Here is a 23,704-nt window from a genome sequence, read left to right on the forward strand (position 1 = left end):
AGGAAAGGAAGTTGCCTAATAATTAAGCACCCCTTATATAGGGTGTTGATGTCATTACACCGCACCCCTCCTCATCAAAGAGATGCAAATCACCTGATTTACTTAATTGGTAGTTGGCTCTCAGCCTATACAGCTTGGAGTAGGACGACATGTATAAAAAATATCATGTGACCAAAATACTAATTTGCCAAATAATTCTGCACACAGTGGAGGCCTTGTTATTTAGCGATATTTTATATGGTCTTTACAAGTGGTTTGATGTCACATGATCCTCAGGGGCGTGTCTTTAGGCTGCTCAGTATTTTTCATCCAATAAACAATGCCCATTGGTAAAGACCATAAAATGTGTCATCACATATAAATCCCCATATTCCAGTGACCTTATGGCAGATTGAAAAAAATAATTAAATAAAAGGATTACTCTGAGGAGTAGCTTAAATAAAATAAAAGCAAAAATTGGAGACTTTGAGTTGGTAAGAGGTCCTCTTTAGGCAAATGGAGAAAAGTTGCATTGACACACACACAATCTCAGAACAGGTGAAGTGCTGTTTCTGGAAGAAAGCGGTCATGTTTTTTGATTCCTTGAGAATCCCTTCAATCTCGGGAGGCCTGTGTCACAGTCTATCTGTTGGATAGTGTCAGCAAAATGGCTCTGCATCAGTAATGGAAGTGAGGATTAGGTTGGCCTCTTGAGACACAGATGCAAGAGGCATAATGGATAGGGAGGCACTACGTGTGTCACAACCTAATGTGATCTCGGGTGGATCTGGGATCAGAAAGTCAGAGTGTATAGTGGATCACAGATCCACTTTAGTGCATGCTCGCCATTTACCCTGAGTTGCAGTGTATTTAATTATATCCAGTACTAAAGGGGTTAAGGTTCACTTCTATCCTGCAGTGTTCTAAACATGTTGTTGTAACCTCAACTGCATCCACTCCATTCTGCTATAAACATGCATTGTTCACTACTCACTATGCCGGCTATAGCTCATACCTATGCTGACCATGTTGAAGGAGCTTGTCACCGTGTAGCTAAGGTGTCAATTCTTTTGCAGCTGCAAAATTTTGCATTGCGTATCCTAATCAATGTGTTCCATCTGTTTATCATTTCCTGTCTTCAGCATTATATATATTGTGTTTTTATTTGTATATGTACTACCTATGAGTAAGGGTCTCTATGACCTGAAACGCGTAAGGCAGTTCTGATTTTAAACATGTATGTTTTTAACATGTTTTGTGAATAAAGGATCTATTCATTTTCACTGAAGACTGGACCACGAGTGCTGGATTATCACTTACTCTTATTTAGATATATATCCATTGTTCACTCCTCACTATGCTGGCTATAGCTCATACCTATGCTGACCATGTTGAAGGAGCTTGTCGACGCATAGCTGTAGTGTTATTTCTTTTGCAGCTGCAAAGTTCCTTACTGAACAAACTTTGGACTGCTTTTTGTTGTGTTTTTCCTCACATGTTTGTCTTAGCTTTCTTGTGTTGTCTTATTGTAGTGGCAAGACTAGTGTCCCGTTGGCCCTCACTAGTCAGTGAATTCAGGACCAGTGGAGATTTAAGTATGTGATAGGTGTAAGAGGGGAAGGACCTGTCTAGGGATGTTAGGGAGTGTAGGGATCTGCTTCAGGTGAGTGTTAGTAAGTTACTCCAATCCTCCCTCCATAGAGTAAAGCGGGCTTTACACGCTAAGATATCATTGCCGATATCGCTAGCATGCGTACCCGCCCCCGTCTTTTGTGCGACACGGGCATATCGCTGCCCATCGCGCACAAAATCGCGCACCCCCGTCACACAGACTTACCTGCCCTGCGACGTCTCTCTGGCCGGCGATCCGCCTCCTTTCTAAGGGGGCGGGTCGTGCGGCGTCACAGCAACGTCACACGACAGGCGTCCAATAGAAGCGGAGGGGCGGAGATGAGCGGGACGTAAACATCCCGCCCACCTCCTTCCTTCCGCATTGCCGGTGGAGGCAGGTAAGGAGATGTTCCTCGCTCCTGCGGTGTCACACATAGCGATGTGTGCTGCCGCAGGAGCGAGGAACAACTTCGCTAATGAGCGTTAAACGATTTTTGGTTTTAGGATGAACTCTCCACGGCAAACGATTTTGGCCGCTTTTGCGATCGTTTTAGGTCGCTGGTAAGTGTCACACGCTGCGATATCGTTAATGACGCCGGAAGTGCGTCACTAACGGCGTGACCCCGACGATAAAACATTAACGATATCGTAGCGTGTAAAGCCCCCTTAAGGGTCTACCATTGTATTGTGTAGTATTTATGTTGCGTCACTCGCCAGAGGCATTTACCTCCCCCTGGTGTTTCCGCTGTCTGGCGCCATTTGTTAGGAGACCACTCCCACCTGGTGTGACACCTGTAGTCCCATTGTGACAACGTGCTATAAAGGTGGCATCCGGGGAATCAGAGAACATGCAATAATAAGAGTCACCAGTTCAGCAGGAACAATGCCAGAAGCATAACTACAATAGGTGCAGGGGTTGGATGAGCTCCCGGGTCCTCCAGCCTAGGAGGCCCCAAAAAAGACTTACAATAATTGAGGGCCTTATTAGAGTTTTGGCATTGGGGCCCATGAGCTTCATGTTATGCCACTGAGAAGATGGAATATTGAAAGCAATAACAAATGAGATGCAGCTAGAAGAAGCCTAAATGAAGGACTGGGCCGGATGCACAAAAAAGTACACAATTACAATTGAAGAGGGAAACTACAATAGGTACAGGGGTTGGCATAGCACCTGGGCCCTCCAGCCTAGGACACCTCCAAAAAAGACTTGCAACAATTGGGGGCCTCGTTGGAGCTTTTGCATTGGTGCCCATGACGAGAAATAACATTGGACGCAATAACAGGCGAGACACAGCTAGAAGAAGCCTAAATTAAGGTCTGGGCCAGACGCATAAAAAAAGGACACAATTGCAATTAGGAAATACATTTTTTTAAGGAATGGGCAAATTTGACTTTTGCTGTGCCGTCCTGGGTTTCTCTGTTCACACCTGCTGGAGACTAAATATAAATGGCGGTCTATGATTGCAGCAAGGGTCTTGTTCTCGGCTTGGCCCCCCCGCGCCTTTCTTAGCGCCAGCTAGCTGTTGATTTGCATTTCCTTGCTTTGTAAGCTCCCGCTCCCCCCGTTCTTCAGGCACACTTTAATCTTTGAACAATTCTGCTATTACTAGGAATGTGCCAGGCTGCTCCTTTGAGAATTCATTCCTAAATTATTATGTTCTGTAAGTAAAATAAAACTGCCAGGAAGATCTATTTCTGCTTCGCGGATATGAAAGCAAAAGCAGCACAAGTCGTAGCCGGCACAGTGGTAAGAGTTGCTAATTCGACAGGTTAATGAGATATATCTCTGCACGGCTCCTAATATTCATCTTCACTGTCAGAATCAAGGGGATTCCCTCCTGATTTTCACCTACTGACTTTGCCTTCAGAATATTCTCTTTCCTTTGAGTCGCTCGGCATTGTGGAATGTACTGTGCCATGCAGACAAACAAAGTAATTATGGGGAGTAAAGTGCCGCATGCTTGTGTCAGCCTCATATACAAAAGACAAGTAAAGTGCCGGTATACAAGGAAATGTGCTCAAAGACTATGCAGGGTGATTAGATAAATTGTACAGCAGACGGGGACAGGATTACTTCTTTTGTGTACTTTCTCTTTTCTGGAAAGGAAACAAAAGTAGTTTTCTGCAGTGAAATGAATGTAGTTCTTAGATATCAAACATGTGGACAGCGTGTGCTGAATGAGGGCTTGTTTAGTAATAAAGGAAGATTGCACATGGAGTAGAAGACTGTGACGGTTATTGACTGACTACATGCTTGTATGACTTTATATCGGGTCTTAAAGGGGTTGTCCATAGTAATGAGTGGGCAATACCATGCTCGGGTGCTCGGTACTCGTAACTAGTGATGAGAGGGCACTACCATGCTTGGGTGCTCATTACTCGTAACTAGTGATGAGCGGGCACTACCATGCTTGGGTGCTCATTACTCGTAACTAGTGATGAGCGGACACTACCATGTTTTGGTGCACGATACTCATAACTACTGATGAGCGGGCACTACCATGCTCAGGTGCTCTGTACTCGTAACTAGTGATGAGTGGGCACTACCATGCTTGGGTGCTCGGTACTCGTAACTAGTGATGAGCGGGCACTACCATGCTCAGGTGCTCAGTACTCGTAACTAGCATTGAGCAAGCATTACCATGCTCGGGTGCTCGGTACTGGTAACTAGTGATGAGCGGGACCTACCATGCTCGGGTGCTCAGTACTGGTAACTAGTGATGAGCGGGACCTACCATGCTCAGGTGCTCAGTACTGGTAACTAGTGATGAGCGGGCACTACCATGCTCGGGTGCTCGGTACTGGTAACTAGTGATGAGCGGGCACTACCATGCTCAGGTGCTCAGTACTGGTAACTAGTGATGAGCAAGCACTACCATGCTCGGGTGCTCAGTACTGGTAACTAGTGATGAGCGGGCACTACCATGCTCGGGTGCTCAGTACTCGTAACTAGTGATGAGCGGGCACTACCATGCTCGGGTGCTCAGTACTCGTAACTAGTGATGAGCGGGCACTACCATGCTCGGGTGCTCAGTACTAATAACTAGTGATGAGCGGACACTACCATGCTCGGGTGCTCAGTACTGGTAACTAGTGATGAGCGGGCACTACCATGCTCAGGTGCTCTGTACTGGTAACTAGTGATGAGCGGGCACTACCATGCTCGTGTGCTCAGTACTGGTAACTACTGATGAGCGTGCACTACCATGCTCGGGTGCTCTGTACTGGTAACTAGTGATGAGCGGGCACTACCATACTCGGGTGCTCAGTAATGGTAACTAGTGATGAGCGGGCACTACCATGCTCGGGTGCTCTGTACTGGTAACTAGTGATGAGCGGGCACTACCATGCTCGGGGGCTCTGTACTCATAACTAGTGATGAGCGAGCACTACCATGCTCAGGTGCTCAGTATTCGTAACTAGTGATGAGCGGGCACTACCATGCTCGGGTGCTCAGTACTCGTAACTAGTGATGAGCGGGCACTACCATGCTCGGGTGCTCAGTACTCGTAACTAGTGATGAGCGGGCACTACCATGCTTGGGTCTTCCGTTTTTCATTATTTAGCACCTCCAAAGTGATGCACGTCATGAGGTCACATAAGGCACTATTGGGCCTAAAGGGAAGAAAACCAGAGCTCAGAGAAAGGTAGCCAGTGGAGAACCAAGCAGATAACTGCAAACATTGGCCAGTTCACAGGAGAGATGAGTATTTTTTTTTATTTAACGGCCTTCAGCTCGATCTGGAGCCATGGTGACTTGATGGATGAACGCTCTTTAGGAAGATTGTGCAGCCTACATAGGTCCACCAGGGTTTTCTCTGCGTAGATAAGTCCACCAGGGATTTCTCTGCCTTGATAGGTCCACAAGGGTCTTCTCTGCCTAGATAAGTCCACCAGGCCAGGATTTTCTCTGCCTAGATAGGTCCACCAGGGTCTTCTCCACCTAGATAGGTCCACCAGGGTCTTCTCCGCCTAGCTAGGTCAACAAGGGTCTTCTCTGCCTAGATAGGTCTACCAGGGTCTTCTCCGCCTAGATAGGTCCACCAGGGTCTTCTCCGCCTAGATAGGTCCACCAGGGTCTTCTCCGCCTAGATAGGTCCACCAGGGTCTTCTCCGCCTAGATAGGTCCACCAGGGTTTTCTCCGCCTAGATAGGTCAACCAGGGTCTTCTCTGCTTAGATAGGTCCACCAGGGTTTTCTCCACCTAGATAGAGAAAACCCTGGAGGACCTATATAGTTAGAGAAAACCCTGGAGGACCTAACTATATAGGTCCACCAGGGTTTCCTCTGCCGAGATAAGTCCACCAGGGTCTTCTCCGTCTAGATAGGTCAACCAGGGTCTTCTCCGCCTAGATAGGTCCACCGGGGTTTTCTCCGCCTAGATAAGTCCACCAGGGTGTTCTCTGGTGTCATCTTGATTGTATCCAGCCATCAGGTTGTGGTTCTCTCTTTTTCACTTTGATCCTTCTATTCTTCCAACAATGACGTCTTTCTCTAGCGATTGTGCTCGTCGCATGATGTGTAGATGAGTATAGTAATTCTTATTTTGTAAATTGGGGAACATTTGATTCTCATTGGATCCGAATTGAATTTTCTGTCTGATTTTGAGAGAAGTTTCTGAATCCCAGCCCCACTCCCTTGTACCAGAATTACTCAGTATTTGCTGTTCTCCTCCATATCTTCTACGTGCTTCGAAATTTGGGATTTTTTTTTAGTGTATAGTATTAAAATTAGCAATAAGGTCTTATTTTCAAACTAATAAAATGAAATAAACAGATATAAAGGAGACGTAACATTGTAGATGATGTAGCATAGGTCTTATGTAGCGTGCTGGGAACGTAGACCGCAGCGGGAGGCTTTTGGATACAGCTTCGGCACATTGGCCCCGGCTTTGGCAGTGACTAATAGGGAGCAGAATGAATACGTTGCGCTTATCAATATGTATGGGCAAGTCCATCGTGTCCTTAAAAACACCGCTACTGGCTCAGGAGCTGTACATTTTTTATCATTTTCTGTATGGAAGGAGCCACGAATCTGAAGTAAACAGCCAGTAATTAGCGACTGTATAGTAGACGGCGCCGTATACCGGGCAGATGGCTGCGATTAGTCATATATGTGATATAGAAAATAAAATTAGTGATCAGATGTCGCCGCGTCTCAGAGAACTTCTCCCCTATCAGAGCGCTCAGAAAGGAAGATGAATACATTAATTCTTTTGCCTAAATTGTGATTTTTTTTTCCGCATAACAATCCGGATATGAAGGACGCTCTTCGTTTGCCATTTTCCTTCAATGATGAACGGCCTTGTGCGGCTCGCGCCTGTTTATGCAGCGGAATGCAAAGGATCAAATCAACCTTGAAGCGGACGTGTTCATCTGTATGCAAACACTACACACACACGCTGCACAACACGTGAACGCAGGATTTACGCTGAAACGTGAAAAACAGTTTCTTTTTTTTTGTTTGTGCCCTTTGGATTAGCTCAGCTGCTTTGAGCTGATGATGAGGATACATTGTTTTAGGCGCGTTTTCGTTCCGAGAAATGTGAAATCATTACAAAATTATCTCTATCAGTTTTAAAGGGGCAGGACCGTATAGGGCATAACCATATAGGGCAGGACCGTATAGGGCAGGACCGTATAGGGTAGGACCGTATAGGGCATAACCATATAGGGCAGGACTGTATAGGGCAGGACTGTACAGGGCAGGACTGTACAGGGCAGGACTGTACAGGGCAGGACTATATAGGGCAGGACCATATAGGGCAGGACCATATAGGGCAGGACTGTACAGGACAGGACTGTATAGGGCAGGATCATATAGGGCAGGACTGTATAGGGCAGGACTGTATAGGGCAGGACCGTATAGGGCAGGACTGTATAGGGGCAGGACTGTATAGGGCAGGACTATGTAGGGAAGGATCATATAGGGCAGGACCATATAGGGCAGGACTGTATAAGGGCAGGACCGTTATAGGGCAGGACCGTATAGGGCAGGACTATATAGGGCAGGATCATATAGGGCAGGACCGTATAGGTCAGGACCATATAGGGCAGGACTGTATAGGGCAGGACCGTGTAGGGCAGGACTGTATAGGCAGGACTGTATAGGGCAGGACTATGTAGGGAAGGATCATATAGGGCAGGACCATATAGGGCAGGACCGTATAGGGCAGGACCGTATAGGGCAGGACCGTATAGGGCAGGACCGTATAGGGCAGGATCATATAGGGCAGGGCCATATAGGGCAGGACCATATAGGGCAGGACCATATAGGTCAGGACTGTATAGAGCAGGACCATATAGGGCAGGACAATATAGAGGACCGTACAGGGCAGGACTGTATAGGGCAGGACCATATAGGGCAGGACCATATAGGGCAGGACGGTAAAGGGCAAGACCGTATAGGGCAGAATCGTATAAGCAGGACAATATAGAGGAGGACCATATAGGGCAGGACCATATAGGGCAGCACTGTATAGGGCAAGACCATATAGGACAGAGCAATATAGTGGATAACCGTATAGGGCCGGACTGTATAGGGCAGGACCATATAGGGCAGGACTGTATAGAGCAGGACCGTATAGGGCAGGACCACATAGGGCAGGACCATATTAGGCACTACCATATAGGGCAGGACCATATATGGCAGGACTGTATAGGGCAGAACCATACAGGGCAGGGCCATATAGGGCAGGGCCTTATATGGCAGGACTGTATAGGGAAGGACCATATAGCCTCTGACTATTTACTCCTACATGGATACAACTTTAGGAACGGATTCTTAAAAAATCCTATCAAAAAAGGAGGAAGGATGAGACTAAGGGGTACTTTGCACACTACAACATCGCAGGTGCGATGTCGGTGGGGTCAAATCGAAAGTGACGCACATCCGGTGTCGCTGTCGACATCGGAGTGTGTGTTTTTCATACGATTAACGAGCGCAAAAGCATCGAAATCGTATGATCGGTGTAGCGTCGGTCATTTACATAATTTCGGAAGGACCGATGTTACGATGTTGTTCCTCGTTCCTGCGGCAGCACACATCGCTGTGTATGAAGCCGCAGGAGCGAGGAACATCTCCTTACCTGCCTCCAACGCCAATGCGGAAGGAAGGAGGTGGGCGGGATGTTTACGTCCTGCTCATCTCCGCCCCTCTGCTTCTATTGGCTGCCTGCCGTGTGACGTCGCTGTGACGCCGCACGACCCGCCTCCTTAGGAAGAGACATCGCTCCGGCCAGAGCGATGTCGGAGGGCAGGTAAGTGCGTGTGAAGCTGCCGTAGCGATAATGTTCGCTACGGCAGCAGTCACAAGATATCGCAGCTGCGACGGGGGCGGGGACTATCGCGCTCGGCATCGCAGCAATCGGCTTGCGATGTCGTAGTGTGCAAAGTACCCCTAAGGGTATGTGCCTTAGGCTGGCCATAATAAAAGGCCCCTCTAAAATGTGGGGTAAAAGGCCTTTTGTGCACTTAGAAAAAGTCTTAGATCTTAGAGTTCAGCTCATGAAAAATGGGCTAAAAAACAAAAAAGTGTTGCTTTTATATTTTTGTACAGTGTTGTAGCACCGGCGTCCCTATAGGGACATTAACTTACTCACCGCCGCCTGTGGGTTGTATCCTCCTCGCAGCTCTGTGGTCGCCCATGTGCTTGTCTGCCTCCCTCTCCCCCTGGGGCTGGTGCACGCCGTACAAGCCCTCTATGGAATGCAGTTATTGCACTTATGGCGCGGTGCACACCGGCCCTGCTCTTAAAGGGCCGGCACGCCATTTCCCAGAATTGCCTCTCAGCCTATGGCTGACAGGCACTGTGTATTTAAAGCACCCTCCCATTAGGGAAGGTGCCTGAGCTACAACTTTAGTGCACCTGTCTCATCGCCTGTTCCGGAGTCTGTTTTCCCATACCTATTTGTCCCTGCCCTGCCTATCATACCTGTCCGTATCTGCTCTCCTGTCTGCCTCAGCCATCCCGCCTGCACATGTGTTCATGCCTGAGTCCATCTCCTGTTCTGTGGGTCAGCTGTCACAGTCCCGGTCACTGCCCTGGGAGTGATACCTGGCATCCACATAGCGGTAAGTGCTTAGTTAAACCCCTCCTATTAAAGGGTAAGGATGGGTCCCCCTGTAGTCCCGTTTGTTCACTATTCCCACTCGCTGCCTCTACATCGGCCATGTGCATTACAAGTGTAATATAATATTAAAAACATTTTTTTGTAGACATCTGATGTATACGTGATCACATTTTTTGTGTATAAGTCATATGCAAATTAGGCTGGAAGCGCACTGGATGCGTGTCTATGCACTTGGATCTCTTCATCTCCAAGGGCATTGACACGCCCCATTGCACTCCCAGACTAAGGGGTACTTTGCACGTTGTGACATCGCACCTGCGATATCGTCGGGGTCAAATCGAAAGTGACGCACATCTGGCGTCGGTAACGACGTCGTAACGTGTAAAGCCTAGATGCGCCGATAAACGATCGCAAAAGCGTAGAAAATCAGTGATCTGTGTAGTGTTGGTCATTTCCATAATGTCACACCAATAGGAGATACGATGTTGTTCCTCGTTCCTGTGGCAGCACACATCGCTGTGTATGAAGCCGCAGGAGCGAGGAACATCTCCTTACCTGCCTCCACCGCCAATGCGGAAGGAAGGAGGTGGGCGGGATGTTTACGTCCCGCTCATCTCTGCCCCTCCGCTTCTATTGGCCGCCTGCCATGTGACGTCGCTGTGACACCGCACTACACGCCCCCTTAGGAAGGAGGCGGGTCGCCGGGCAGGTAAGTGTGTGTGAAGCTGCCTTAGCGATAATGTTCGCTACGGCAGCTATCACAAGATATCGCATGTGCGACGGGGGCGGGGACTATCGCGCTCGGCATCGCAAGCATCGGCTAGCAATGTCGCAACGTGCAAAGTACCCCTAAGTTTGCATATTGTTCCTATGTTAGATTTCTCATGACTGGCACACTGGATCTTTACAAAAAAGGTTACATTTTTATTGGGTTACAAGCGCCTATAAAGCCACGTCACTACTCATTTCATTCAGCAATTAATGATCCCAAACACACGGTCAAGGAGGCTTTCAACTGGTTTCAGAGAAAGAAAATAAATCTACTAGAATGGCTGAGCCGATCACCAGAGCTGAATCCAATAGAAAATGTATGGAAGGAACTAAAGCTCAGAGATCATATAAGGAGCCGGAACCTGCAGGATGTGAGGAGTGTGCGTGGAAGAATGGGCAAAAATCCACCTGAGCAATGCAGGCGACGAGTGTCACAGTACAGGAGGCGTCCGGAAGCTTCATCACCAACAAAGGCTTTTGTACGAAGTATGAAATGCATTTCAGTAACGTGTCCAATACTTTTACACTGTATCATTTATCATTAATTGTAGGATTGCTTTCAAATTACTGGTAGGTTTCAGTTGGTGTCAGGACTTTCCATTTGTTTTTGTGTGGATTGGATGGGTTGTTACTGACACTTGGTGAGAAAGTCATGTCAATAGCAGCTTTAAAAATATATTTACTTGGAAAATTGGTGACATGTTCAATACTTATTTCCCCCGCTGTATATATATATATACAGTCAGGGCCAGAAATATTTGGACAGTGACACAAGTTTTGTTATTTTAGCTGTTTACAAAAACATGTTCAGAAATACAATTATATATATAATATGGGCTGAAAGTGCACACTCCCAGCTGCAATATGAGAGTTTTCACATCCAAATCGGAGAAAGGGTTTAGGAATCATAGCTCTGTAATGCATAGCCTCCTCTTTTTCAAGGGACCAAAAGTAATTGGACAAGGGACACTAAGGGCTGCAATTAACTCTGAAGGCATCTCCCTCGTTAACCTGTAATCAATGAAGTAGTTAAAAGGTCTGGGGTTGATTACAGGTGTGTGGTTTTGCATTTGGAAGCTGTTGCTGTGACCAGACAACATGCGGTCTAAGGAACTCTCAATTGAGGTGAAGCAGAACATCCTGGGGCTGAAAAAAAAGAAAAAATCCATCAGAGAGGTAGCAGACATGCTTGGAGTAGCAAAATCAACAGTCGGGTACATTCTGAGAAAAAAGGAATTGACTGGTGAGCTTGGGAACTCAAAAAGGCCTGGGCGTCCACGGATGACAACAGTGGTGGATGATCGCCGAATACTTTCTTTGGTGAAGAAGAACCCGTTCACAACATCAACTGAAGTCCAGAACACTCTCAGTGAAGTAGGTGTATCTGTCTCTAAGTCAACAGTAAAGAGAAGACTCCATGAAAGTAAATACAAAGGGTTCACATCTAGATGCAAACCATTCATCAATTCCAAAAATAGACAGGCCAGAGTTAAATTTGCTGAAAAACACCTCATGAAGCCAGCTCAGTTCTGGAAAAGTATTGTATGGACAGATGAGACAAAGATCAACCTGTACCAGAATGATGGGAAGAAAAAAGTTTGGAGAAGAAAGGGAACGGCACATGATCCAAGGCACACCACATCCTCTGTAAAACATGGTGGAGGCAACGTGATGGCATGGGCATGCATGGTTTTCAATGGCAATGGGTCACTTGTGTTTATTGATGACATAACAGCAGACAAGAGTAGCCGGATGAATTCTGAAGTGTACCGGGATGTACTTTCAGCCCAGATTCAGCCAAATGCCGCAAAGTTGATCGGACGGCGCTTCATAGTACAGATGGACAATGACCCCAAGCATACAGCCAAAGCTACCCAGGAGTTAATGAGTGCAAAAAAGTGGAACATTCTGCAATGGCCAAGTCAATCACCAGATCTTAACCCAATTGAGCATGCATTTCACTTGCTCAAATCCAGACTTAAGACGGAAAGACCCACAAACAAGCAAGACCTGAAGGCTGCGGCTGTAAAAGCCTGGCAAAGCATTAAGAAGGAGGAAACCCAGCGTTTGGTGATGTCCATGGGTTCCAGACTTAAGGCAGTGATTGCCTCCAAAGGATTCGCAACAAAATATTGAAAATAAAAATATTTTGTTTGGGTTTGGTTTATTTGTCCAATTACTTTTGACCTCCTAAAATGTGGAGTGTTTGTAAAGAAATGTGACAATTCCTACAATTTCTATCAGATATTTTTGTTCAAACCTTCAAATTAAACGTTACAATCTGCACTTGAATTCTGTTGTAGAGGTTTCATTTCAAATCCAATGTGGTGGCATGCAGAGCCCAACTCGCGAAAATTGTGTCACTGTCCAAATATTTCTGGACCTAACTGTATATATATATATATATATATATATGTCTTTTACGCTTGTGGTCCATATATCACACCATATCTTTAGTACACAGTGATATACTGTCTGATAGGAAACATGGTACATTTGCAAATGCTGATTTGTTCATTACGACAAACATGTTCATGTTATATCTGAAGAATTCTCCAAATATACTGATAGTTTGAAAATAGCAGTTAAATTATCTTCAATGGTAACTATACCACATTGTCTTCATAAATAAATAATACAAGAGATAAGAACATTTGTACTCCTCTATATGTTATCAGAGAATGTTCCATCCCCACTTATTAGTCTAGTCTTCTCTCCTGCACTCCCTCCCTAAAACTCCTCGAATCTGTCTACAGCTCTGTCTACAGTGAGGAATAATAACGCCTTCTGCCTATAGAAGTGTAATGGGACAGTAAGGATGGTATAGGAGCTAATAGGCTGACCCTAATGCGGGCTTCACACGGTACGATCTATTGTGCGATTGAATGAGCGATCGTACCCGTCCCCGTCGTTTGTGCGTCACGGGCAATTAGTTGCCCGTGGCGCACAAAGTGGTTAAACCGCCGTCACACGTACTTACCTGCTGAGCGACCTCGCTGTGGGCGACGAACATCCACTTCCTGAAGGGGGAGGGACGTTAGGCGTCACAGCGACGTCACACAGCGGCCGGCCAATAGAAGCTGAGGACTGGAGATGAGCGGGACATAAACATCCCGCTCACCTCCTTCCTTCCGCATAGCCGGTGGGAGCCGCGGGATGCAGGTAAGCTGTGTTCATCTTCCCCGGGGTGTCACACGGAGCGATGTGTGCTACCGCGGGTAAGATGAACAACCGGCGCAAAGTAGAATAAACAATTTTTTAAAAATGAGTGACCTGTACACGATTCGCAACCGATTTGCGATCGTTTACAGACGCTCATAGGCGTCACACGGGACGACGTCGCAAGCTATGCCGATTGTGCGTCACGAAAACCGTGACCCCCAACGACATATCGCACGATAGATCGTCTCATGTGACGCCCGCATAAGTCTGGAACCCTGTCCTAAGCCTTATCCTGATGATAGACTAGATGGTAGTCAGGATCGAGCCTCCAGGGTAGCCCTGTCTCCTGTCCAGGCCCTGCCGACTATGTCCCCACCACACTGACTGACTGGGACGGAAATCCCCCAAAAAACCACCAACAAGGTATGACAAACAGGAAAATTAACCTACACCAGGAGCAATACAAGAAATACAGATAGGTAATAATAAGGGAAGGAAGGAAGAACAAAAAGAAAAAACTTCCACAAACAGCAGCAGATAGCACAGCAGCAAGCTCCACATCCCCTCTGCTCCCAGGCTAGCTCCTAAATGAATAGAATAACCAGCACAATACCCAGGAAGCAGAGGGCTTGATTAATTACTGCCAGCTGAGCAGTTTGCTGCTGCAAAAGAAAGTGCATTAACCCCACGAGTGTTAAAAGGAAGAAACCCGTTTAAAGTGCATGTTCTAGATGAAAAGATGGGAACTGGCCCTGTGACTGCCCCTACACACGTGACAGTGTGACAAGAAGTCTATGGGGGGGAGGGCAAGCTGGAAGGAGACATGAACAGAGAGAGAGAAATAATCTTGGAGGGTAAAAGTCAGAGATTAAGTCTTGTTCCTCGTGTAGACGCACGACAGCTGATTCTGAAGAGTCACCTGGAAGTGCCGTTATACTTTAATTACCGCTAACTTCTATCATGAAACGTTCCAGGAGCCGTTAATGGTCGCCGGTACTAAATCAATTGATCAAGTGCCTTTAGTGGAGAAATTATGCAGAGGCTTCTTTTACTCACAGGAGTTCAGCGGAGAAATCTTGTCCTAGCGGGACGTAGATCTGCAGGATCAGGAACCTCTGGATCAGTCCAACTGAGGATGCCAACGAAAGACAAAAGATTGAGCCAAGTTTAATGTTTGATATATTGATGAATGCAAGTTCCAACATCATTTCCATAAGGGAATCAATTAATACCCGGAGGATTTAACGAGAACCTTCCAGCGGCGGACACTGTGCACAGACGTAAGACATCCTATCTATACGACAAATGTCCCAGAAAGACTCATATCACACCTCACCGGATCTACCCAGTGTGACTCCTGTAACGGGAATCTGTCAGAAAACTAATCTGACAGCAGCATGATGAAGGGGCAGAGACCCTGATCACTTACTGGGCTCATTAGTGTGGGTTTTATAAAATCATTGTGTTATTCAGACGAGATTATTACTAAAGGGCTAGTAAACCTGCTGCCATGTAAGCTGCTAATCAGTGGTGTGAATGGGATTGTCACAATGTCACTATAGGAAAGCGAGTGACAGGGGACTCCTATACTATCCCTCACGCTAGTGGCCCCTAGGCTATGGCTAACCTTAGAGTTACCCCTAATGGTGGAGCTGCCTGAGTCACGTACCTGGCTAAGCTCCTGACCAGAACTGATCTGATTCCCTTCTCACATCAGGGAAGGATGGGGCAGGAGAGATGGAAACACAGATTAAGACAGACAGGGGAAAACCAAAACTCTGACACACTGCAAACACACAGGAATGAACAATGAGAGACTCAGGAGAAAAGGAAGAGCAGAAAGGTAGCGACAAAAAGACAACAAGGATTAACTCCACAACCACACACAGCAACAAGTATAACAACAACCAGATAGTCTGGATCTCAACACCTCACCCCAGACCAGCTAAGATAAACTATAGCTGGCAATAATGGAAGTGTCCAGCCAGCATATATAAGAGGCGAGCAGATGTGATAGGCTCACCCACAACATGTGATCAAAGATGACTCACAAGCAGACCAGCAAAGATTAACTCTTGCTAACCTGTCTATGAACTGAGCAATTGACCATGAAAGTACTCACTCATCACTACGAGTTACGAGTACTGAGCATGGTAGTGCCCGCTCATCACTAGTTACCAGTACTGATCACCCGAGCATGGTAGTGCCCGCTCATCACTAGTTACCAGTACTGAGCACCTGAGCATGGTAGTGCCCGCTCATCACTAGTTACCAGTACTGAGCACCCGAGCATGGTAGTGCCCGCTCATCACTAGTTACCAGTACTGAGCACCCGAGCATGGTAGTGCTCTCTCATCACTAGTTACCAGTACTGAGCACCCGAGCATGGTAGTGCTCTCTCATCACTAGTTACCAGTACTGAGCACCCGAGCATGGTAGTGCCCGCTCATCACTAGTTACCAGTACTGAGCACCCGAGCATGGTAGTGCCTGCTCATCACTAGTTACAAGTACTGAGCACTCGAGCATGGTAGTGCCCGCTCATCACTACGAGTTACGAGTACTGAGCATGGTAGTGCCCGCTCATCACTAGGTACGAGTACAGAGCACCCGAGCATGGTAGTGCCCGCTCATCACTAGCTACAAGTACTGAGCACCCAAGCATGGTAGTGCCCACTCATCACTAGGCACAAGTACAGAGCACCCGAGCATGGTAGTGCCCGCTCATCACTAGGTACGAGTACAGAGCACCCGAGCATGGTAGTGCCCGCTCATCACTAGTTACCAGTACTGAGCACCCGAGCATGGTAGTGCCCGCTCATCACTATTGTCCTCACAATAATATGCACTGACTGATAACTAAGGGGTTAAAACACATCTTCATCTTATTGTAAAGCAAAGAACATGATAGATGTTAGTGGGGCGAGAGTGAAGAAAGTCTGCGTCACTCTCGGATTGATTCCCACTTCATCGTCATTCCACTTGTATCTCCGTGTATCACAAGTCATAAGATGTATCAAGAGCCATTTGGGATTATTATTACTCCACTCAGGAATCTATAGACACAGAGGAAAATATATTGTTGAGGCTCTCAGCAGTAAAAGCCGGCTGCGGAGACAAGGACTGCACATGTACAATGAATCCCTTTTAGAGATACAGTAATATCACTATATGTCACATTGTGTATGAAAAATAATGCATCGATACAAACTCTCCAGGGTCCTATAAATGAAGGAATATCAAGGAGCAAAGCCAGAGCCAAGAGCTCTTCCGATGAGATATCTCATAGATAAAACACAGTCATTATTTCAGAGATTTTATATATTACTAATGTATTATTTTGTTTCTTCACAAACTATTTCTGTTTTTGCATTTTTATGTTATTTATTTATATTATATATTTGATGCAGTCACTACTTACAGATAGTATAGACAGAAGAGTAGTCAGGAAAGCCGGGGTCTGGTAACAGGAGGACACGTATGATCACAGGGAGTAAACAGAGGCGTGGTCAGGTTACAATCCGAGGGTCAGAAGTCCAGAAGAGCGCATAATAGATTCAGGGAGAAAACAGAGATGTGGTCAGGTAACGGGCCGAAGTCAGAAGGCAGGAGGTCACGACAAGAACGGAGAGCGGGCAGAGAGGAGTCAAATAACGGTCCGGGGGTCAGCAAACAAAGATCAGAGACACAAGCTAATAGAACAACTGCATAACCAGAAAATACAACTGGCAAGGTTCTGGGCGAGCATGCTCAGTAAAGAAGCCTGAGCAATTACCAGGAAGATGGAACACCTGAGTAATCAGCACCAACATGGAACCTGAGCTGTCAATCAAGCTGCCATCTCAGTAGCTCAGGGAAGTGCAGCAGAGCATCTCCTAAGGCAAGATGCTCTGCGCAGAGGAATCGTGTCACCACCAGGTCTGCAGTCCAGGAAAGCGCAGCAGAGCATCTTCTAGTCTACAAGATGCCCTGCGCAGAGGAATCGTGTCACCACCAGGCCTGTAGTCTAGGAGAGTGTAGCAGAGCATCTTCTAGTCTGCAAGATGCTCTGCACAGAGGAATGATGTCATCACCAGGTCTGCAGTCCAGGAAAACGCAGCAGAGCATCTTCTAGTCTGCAAGGTGGCCTGCGCAGAGGAATCGTGTCACCACCAGGTCTGTAGTCCAGGAAAGCGCAGCAGAGCATCTTCTAGTCTGCAAGACGCTCTGCATAGAGGAATCGTGACAATACACTGCTTAAAAAACATTAAAGGAAGGCTTAAATCGCACATCGGACCTCGATGAACGAAAGATTCAATGTGAAAATCTTTACTGACATAAATTGTGGTGTATGAGCAGACAATGGGTCCCAAAACAATAACCGTGTAAGGGCTGGATTCCAAATCATCTCCAAAATCGAAGTACAAAGTTGAAATGACAAGTGGATCCAATGTGCAAAAGTGTCATCATGGCTACTCATTAAGGCTCTGTGCAGTCCAGTTATGATCCAGATAAGATAAGGCTCTGTGCAGTCCAGTTATGATCCAGATAAGATGGAGGATGTTTTCCTGGTGGATCTTCTCCCAGACATGGATCAGAAATCGGTGAGCTCCTGGACAAGTCTGTGGTGCCACTTGTAGGATGCACTGATGCCTAAAGAAGCAAAAGATCTCAACTGGATTCAAGTCTAGAGAATATGAGGGAAAGTCAATGACATCCATGCCTTCAACATCCAGGAATTGCCTAAACGTTGGCCGGAAACCATCCTGCGCACAAAGAAGCCCAGGGACCAGTGTAAGGTCGAACAATTTGATCCCGGAACCTAAGGGGGACTTTACACGCTACGATATCGTTAATGTTTTATCGTCGGGGTAACGTTGTTAGTGACACACATCCGGCGCCATTAACGATATCGCAGCGTGTGACACTGACCAGCGACCGTAAGCGACCTCAAAAAAGGGGAAAATCGTTCACCATGGAGAGGTCGTCCCAAAACCAAAAATCGGTAATGGTTGATTATCGATGTGGTTCGTCGCTCCTGCGGCAGCACACATCGCTATGTGTGACCCCGCAGGAGCGAGGATCGTCTCCTTACCTGCCGCCGGCCGCAATGCGGAAGGAAGAAGGTGGGCGGGATGTTACGTCCCGCTCATCTCCGCCCCTCCGCTTTGATTGGCCGGCCGCTTAGTGACGTCGCTGTGATGACGAACGTACCTCCCCCTTGAGGGAGGGATTGTTCAGCAGTCACAGCGACGCCGACCAGGTAAGTGCGTGTGACGCTGCCATAGCGATAATGTTCGTTGCGGCAGCGATCACACGATATCGCACACACGACAGGGGCGGGTGCTTTTGCGTACGATATCGCTAGCAATTGCTAGCAATATCGTAGCGTGTAAAGCCCGCTTAAGAATGATCATTTATGACAACCATCACAGACCGACGACCAAACCGGCCATATTGGAAGCATGTTCCAGGTTGCAGAACATCCACCATGGCGTCTCCAGACAATTTTATAGCTGTCTCACTTGCTCAGTGTGCATCTGCTCTCATGCCTGAAAGAATGGGGTGGCAATGGTAGACCTGACCATTTTGGTGAATGCCAATCAACCTACATGATGATGAGCTCTCAGCTCCAGTCCCATTGCAGGACGTCGGGCCTTCATGCCACCTTCATGAAACCTGTTTCCTACAGTTTGGACAGGAACGTGCATGTACACCAGTAGGCGCCGGAGGTTAAAAATGCAGCTAAAAAAGCAGCAAATAAAGCAGCAAATACTCGATAAACCCTGCTTTTTGGAAGCAGCTTTTTTACTGCCAAGAGAGCAGGAATGCAGCAGCAAAAAAGCAAGATGTGAACACAGCCTAAACCTCGTTCTCGCAACATCAAAAATGGAAAAACTGCAAAGTAAAAACAAGCAAATTTGTAATTTACTTATTATTAAAATTCATCTAATTTCTTAAGAACCGAAGGATTTTTTATTGTATTGTGTACTGCTTGCTGTTGCTCAGTTACCGGCCACCTCTGCAGTCCATCAGTAGTGACCAGTCTCCTAGGCAAGGAGAGAGGCACAAACTAATTGCACTACTCTAAAGCCCCGTAGCTGGCTAGTTTTAGTGCCACTGCCCTCCTCCGTTGCTGCCTCTGCTTGTAGTATGGGCGAGTGCACAAGTCAGGAAAGCAACTTGATGAGGCTACTCGACTGAACTGTCAATCATTCATCACCACGCCCTGGCTGGGAGGAATCCAGGAGGCAGAGAGTGGCACGTTCCCGAAGATTGAGGACACTTGCAGGGTTTGGTTCTAGTTTGTAACTGTAGTAAGGGGGGGCTGCACCCCACCATGTACATCTACCATGTTTTATAGACTGTTGAGTAGTATAAGATGTGTCGACTTTAACGGTATGCCGACTTTAGATTAGACGATAGATAACATAGGGTTAAGGCAGTGGAAGGAAGGACTGGCCGATGGCGGGAAGGTGAACAAGAGGGAAGTCTCAAGTCAAGAGGCAACCAGTGAAGATTAGGGTTCAAGTGTGAGAAGACGTGGCCTCGGTGCTTGGGCCGGTCAGATATACGGAGCCTACAGCTCACCCCGGTGAACTCACAGTGTAGATTAAACTTCAAGTGTGTGAAGACGTGGCCTTGGTGCTAGGGCCGGTCAGATATACGGAGCCTACGGCTCACCCTGGCGGGCTTAGAGACTCGGACCAATGTAGATTAAACTTCAAGTGTGAGAAGACATGGCCTCGGTGCTAAGGCCGGTCAGATATACAGAGCCTACAGCTCACCCCGGCGGGCTTACAGAGTTGTCCAGCTAGAGAGCCGTCGGGGCCCAGAATCGGACAAAGGTGAACGTACTCAGGGGAAGGGAGACACAGACTCCAGAGCTTGAAGACAAGATCTAATATAGTGTGTGTGTGGGGGGGGGGGGGGGTCGAGGAGTGGTATCCCACACTGAGAGGAAAAAAAGAACGGCCATGTCTGCCATAAGGGTGTGAAGAATAAAAGTGACCGATTCTGGTTGGCTGACCGAACTCTGATGTTGCATGAGTTAATGACTGTCTATGATGATGACTGCCAGTGGGGTGATGGACACCGGCCTGAAGAAACCAGTAAGTGTCATGGACCCCACCCGAGGTCACATCGGCACACAGTCTCTTTGGCGAAGGAGTGGGGTGCCCAAGTGGCTCAGGGCCGGTACCGTCCTTCATAACCATAGAGACACATTATGCACAGAGGTCCTGTATACATAAATTAATAGATATATTCTTAATTCGGAGATTTTTCAGAGTTGCTTCTTTTCTCAATTTATATGTATTGGAGAGAATACAAAGGAGAGCAAGTCCTTTAAATCTTCCTTCTTTTATAATTTATCCGGAGGTGCACAAACTTTTCTTTACATCATAGGTTCTTTTATGTGCAAAATGTCTTACTCTAAGATTTTACACTCTTGATTTCTTGACAGAAGGATAAATTCAATTCAATGAAAAGGTCCTTCTGGGATCATCAAAAAAACACCTGAAATGAGCATCAAAAGTGCGTTCCTGCTTGTCTCGGCTTTTGAAGCGTTCACCAGGACTCCGATGATCACGAACGGCTCAAAGCAAGAGAAATGGATATAAAGGATATAAAGGACGCCGACGCTCTTCCTGTCCCCCTCACATGGGACGGACGCCATTCATTGACCTGAATTGTCAACCACGTGGCACCTGGGCAGAGAAATATCAGGGCGTACAGACAGGGGCAAAGACTCTGGAGTAATGGAGGGGGTGACGATGTCCAAAGGCCGCTAATTTGGAGACCCTTACTCTACAAGACGCCTTTTTATACAGATAATGGACGGTTTATTGAAATAAAAATAATTAAAAAACGGCCACTACTTGTGTAATTTCACACTGAACCTGGTTGCCATATTGCTATAGGAATTCAATAATGAGCTCATCTTAATCAATCGAGCCTGAAATGTATACAGCCTCTCGTTTTCAGACTTCACCGACCGCAACGTGGCTGAATTGACTTCCTCACCCATCGCTATTTTTATTATGCCACTTTCCATTTCTCTCCTTAATACATATACACTGTGTGCAGAATTATTAGGCAAATGAGTATTGTGATCACATGATGCTTTTTATACACGTCGTCCTACTCCAAGCTATATAGGCTGAGAGCCAACTACCAATTAAGTAAATCCGGTGATGTGCCTCTCTGTAATGAGGAGGGGTGCGGTGTAATGACACAACACCCTATATAAGGGGGGCTTAATTATTAGGCAACGTCCTATCCTTTGGCAAAATGGGTCAGAAGAGAGATTTGACGGGCTCTGAAAAGTCCAAAATCGTGAGATGTCTTGCAGAGGGATGCAGCAGTCTTGAAATTGCCAAACTTTTGAAGCGTGATCACTGAACAATCAAGCGTTTCATGGCAAATAGCCAACAGGGTCGCAAGAAGCATGCTGGGCAAAAAAGGCACAAAATAATTGCCCATGAATTGAGGAAAATCAAGTGTGAAGCTGCCAAGATGCCACTTGCCACCAGTTTGGCCATATTTCAGAGCTGCAACGTTACTGGAGTATCAAAAAGCACAAGGTGTGCGATACTCAGGGACATGGCCAAGGTAAGGAAGGCTGAAAACCACCACCTCTGACCAAGAAACATAAGATAAAACCTCAAGACTGGGCCAAGAAATATCTGAAGACTGATTTTTCAAAGGTTTTATGGACTGATGAAATGAGAGGGACTCTTGATGGGCTGATGGATGGGCCAGAGGCTGGATCAGTAAAGGGCAGAGGGCGCCACTCCGACTCAGACCCCAGCAAGGTGGAGGTGAGGTACTTGTATGGGCTGAGATCAGCAAAGATGAGCTTGTGGGACCTTTTCGGGTTGAGGATGGAGTGAAGCTCAACTCCCAGATCTACTGTCAGTTTCTGGAAGACAACTTCTTCAAGCAGTGGTACAGGAAGAAGTCGGTATCGATCAAGAAAAACATGATTTTCATGCAGGACAATGCTCCATCACATACATCCAACTACTCCACAGAGTGGCTGGCCAGTAAATGTCTAAAAGATGAAAAAATAATGACATGGCCTCCTTGTTCACCTGATCTGAACCCCATAGAGAACCTGTGGTCCCTCATAAAATGTGAGATCTACAGGGAGGGAAAACAGTACACCTCTGGGAGCAGTGTCTGGAGGCTGTGGTGGCCGCTGCACGCAATGTTGATCGTAAGGATGGTCGGCTGCTGAGTGTCATCAGAATGAAAGGGGGCTATATTGGTCATTCATTTTTTGGGGGGTTTTGTTTTTGCATGTCAGAAATGTTTATTTCTAAATTTTGTGCAGTTATATTGGTTTACCTGGTGAAAATAAACAAGTGAGATGGGAATAGATTTGGTTTTTATTAAGTTGCCTAATAATTCTGCACAGTAATAGTCACCTGCACAAACAGAATCCTCCTAAGAAGCCAAATCTAAAAAAAAACCCACTCCAACTGCCAAAAATATTAAGCTTTGATATTTATGAGTCTTTTGGGTTGATTGAGAACATAGTTGTTGATCAATAATAAAAAAAATCCTCTAAAATACAACTTGCCTAATAATTCTGCACACGGTGTAGATTTAAATTAACGGATTCCATCTTGTCTTTTTTAACCTACTTGATGTCTTTGGCTTTATTTTAAAGGGACATTACCCGCTTTCTGATTGGTGATGGTCCAACTTCCAAGACCCCCAATAGATTCCTAATATTAACAATGTTCCTTTCCAATAAATTCACCTACTGTACTTTTTGTTTTTAAGACGCACCCCAATTATAGAGAAAAAAAAAGGGGAAAAAAGCATGGAGTCCGTCTTATCATCCAGTGGTGTCTTACTGGAGGTGGAGGAGCGGGGTCACAGGAGGCCGGGGCAGTGGTTCAGCAGGGCGATGCTGCGGGCTGTGCAGCAGAGTGTCCTAGATGCTCGCTGCGGGCGCTGTGAGGCAGGAGGAGCATCCACAAACTGGCGGCGGTGCGGGCTTCAAAGACATGGCACCCGGAGTTGGCTCGTGTGCAGATGGCACTCTCGGCTCAATGATGAGCTGAGGTCTCATCTCACCTCCAGATACCATTTTTCTTAGATCGAATCCGGAGACGGCGCA

General features: G+C 46.6%; 1 protein-coding gene across 5 annotated transcripts in view; it reads right to left on the reverse strand.

Annotated features, from left to right (window-relative positions):
• The window catches only part of CFAP20DC (CFAP20 domain containing), a 438,163-nt gene that overhangs the window by 355,657 nt on the left and 58,802 nt on the right, over positions 1-23,704 (reverse strand). For all 5 annotated transcript variants that reach the window (XM_075321351.1, XM_075321349.1, XM_075321348.1 and 2 more), the window contains exon 5: positions 14,651-14,723. In XM_075321351.1, the coding sequence (XP_075177466.1) occupies positions 14,651-14,723 (73 nt within the window). The remainder of the gene's footprint in view (positions 1-14,650; positions 14,724-23,704) is intronic.

The sequence above is a fragment of the Anomaloglossus baeobatrachus genome, chromosome 8, assembly GCF_048569485.1.
Source record: "Anomaloglossus baeobatrachus isolate aAnoBae1 chromosome 8, aAnoBae1.hap1, whole genome shotgun sequence".
NCBI classification, from domain to species: Eukaryota; Metazoa; Chordata; class Amphibia; order Anura; family Aromobatidae; genus Anomaloglossus; species Anomaloglossus baeobatrachus.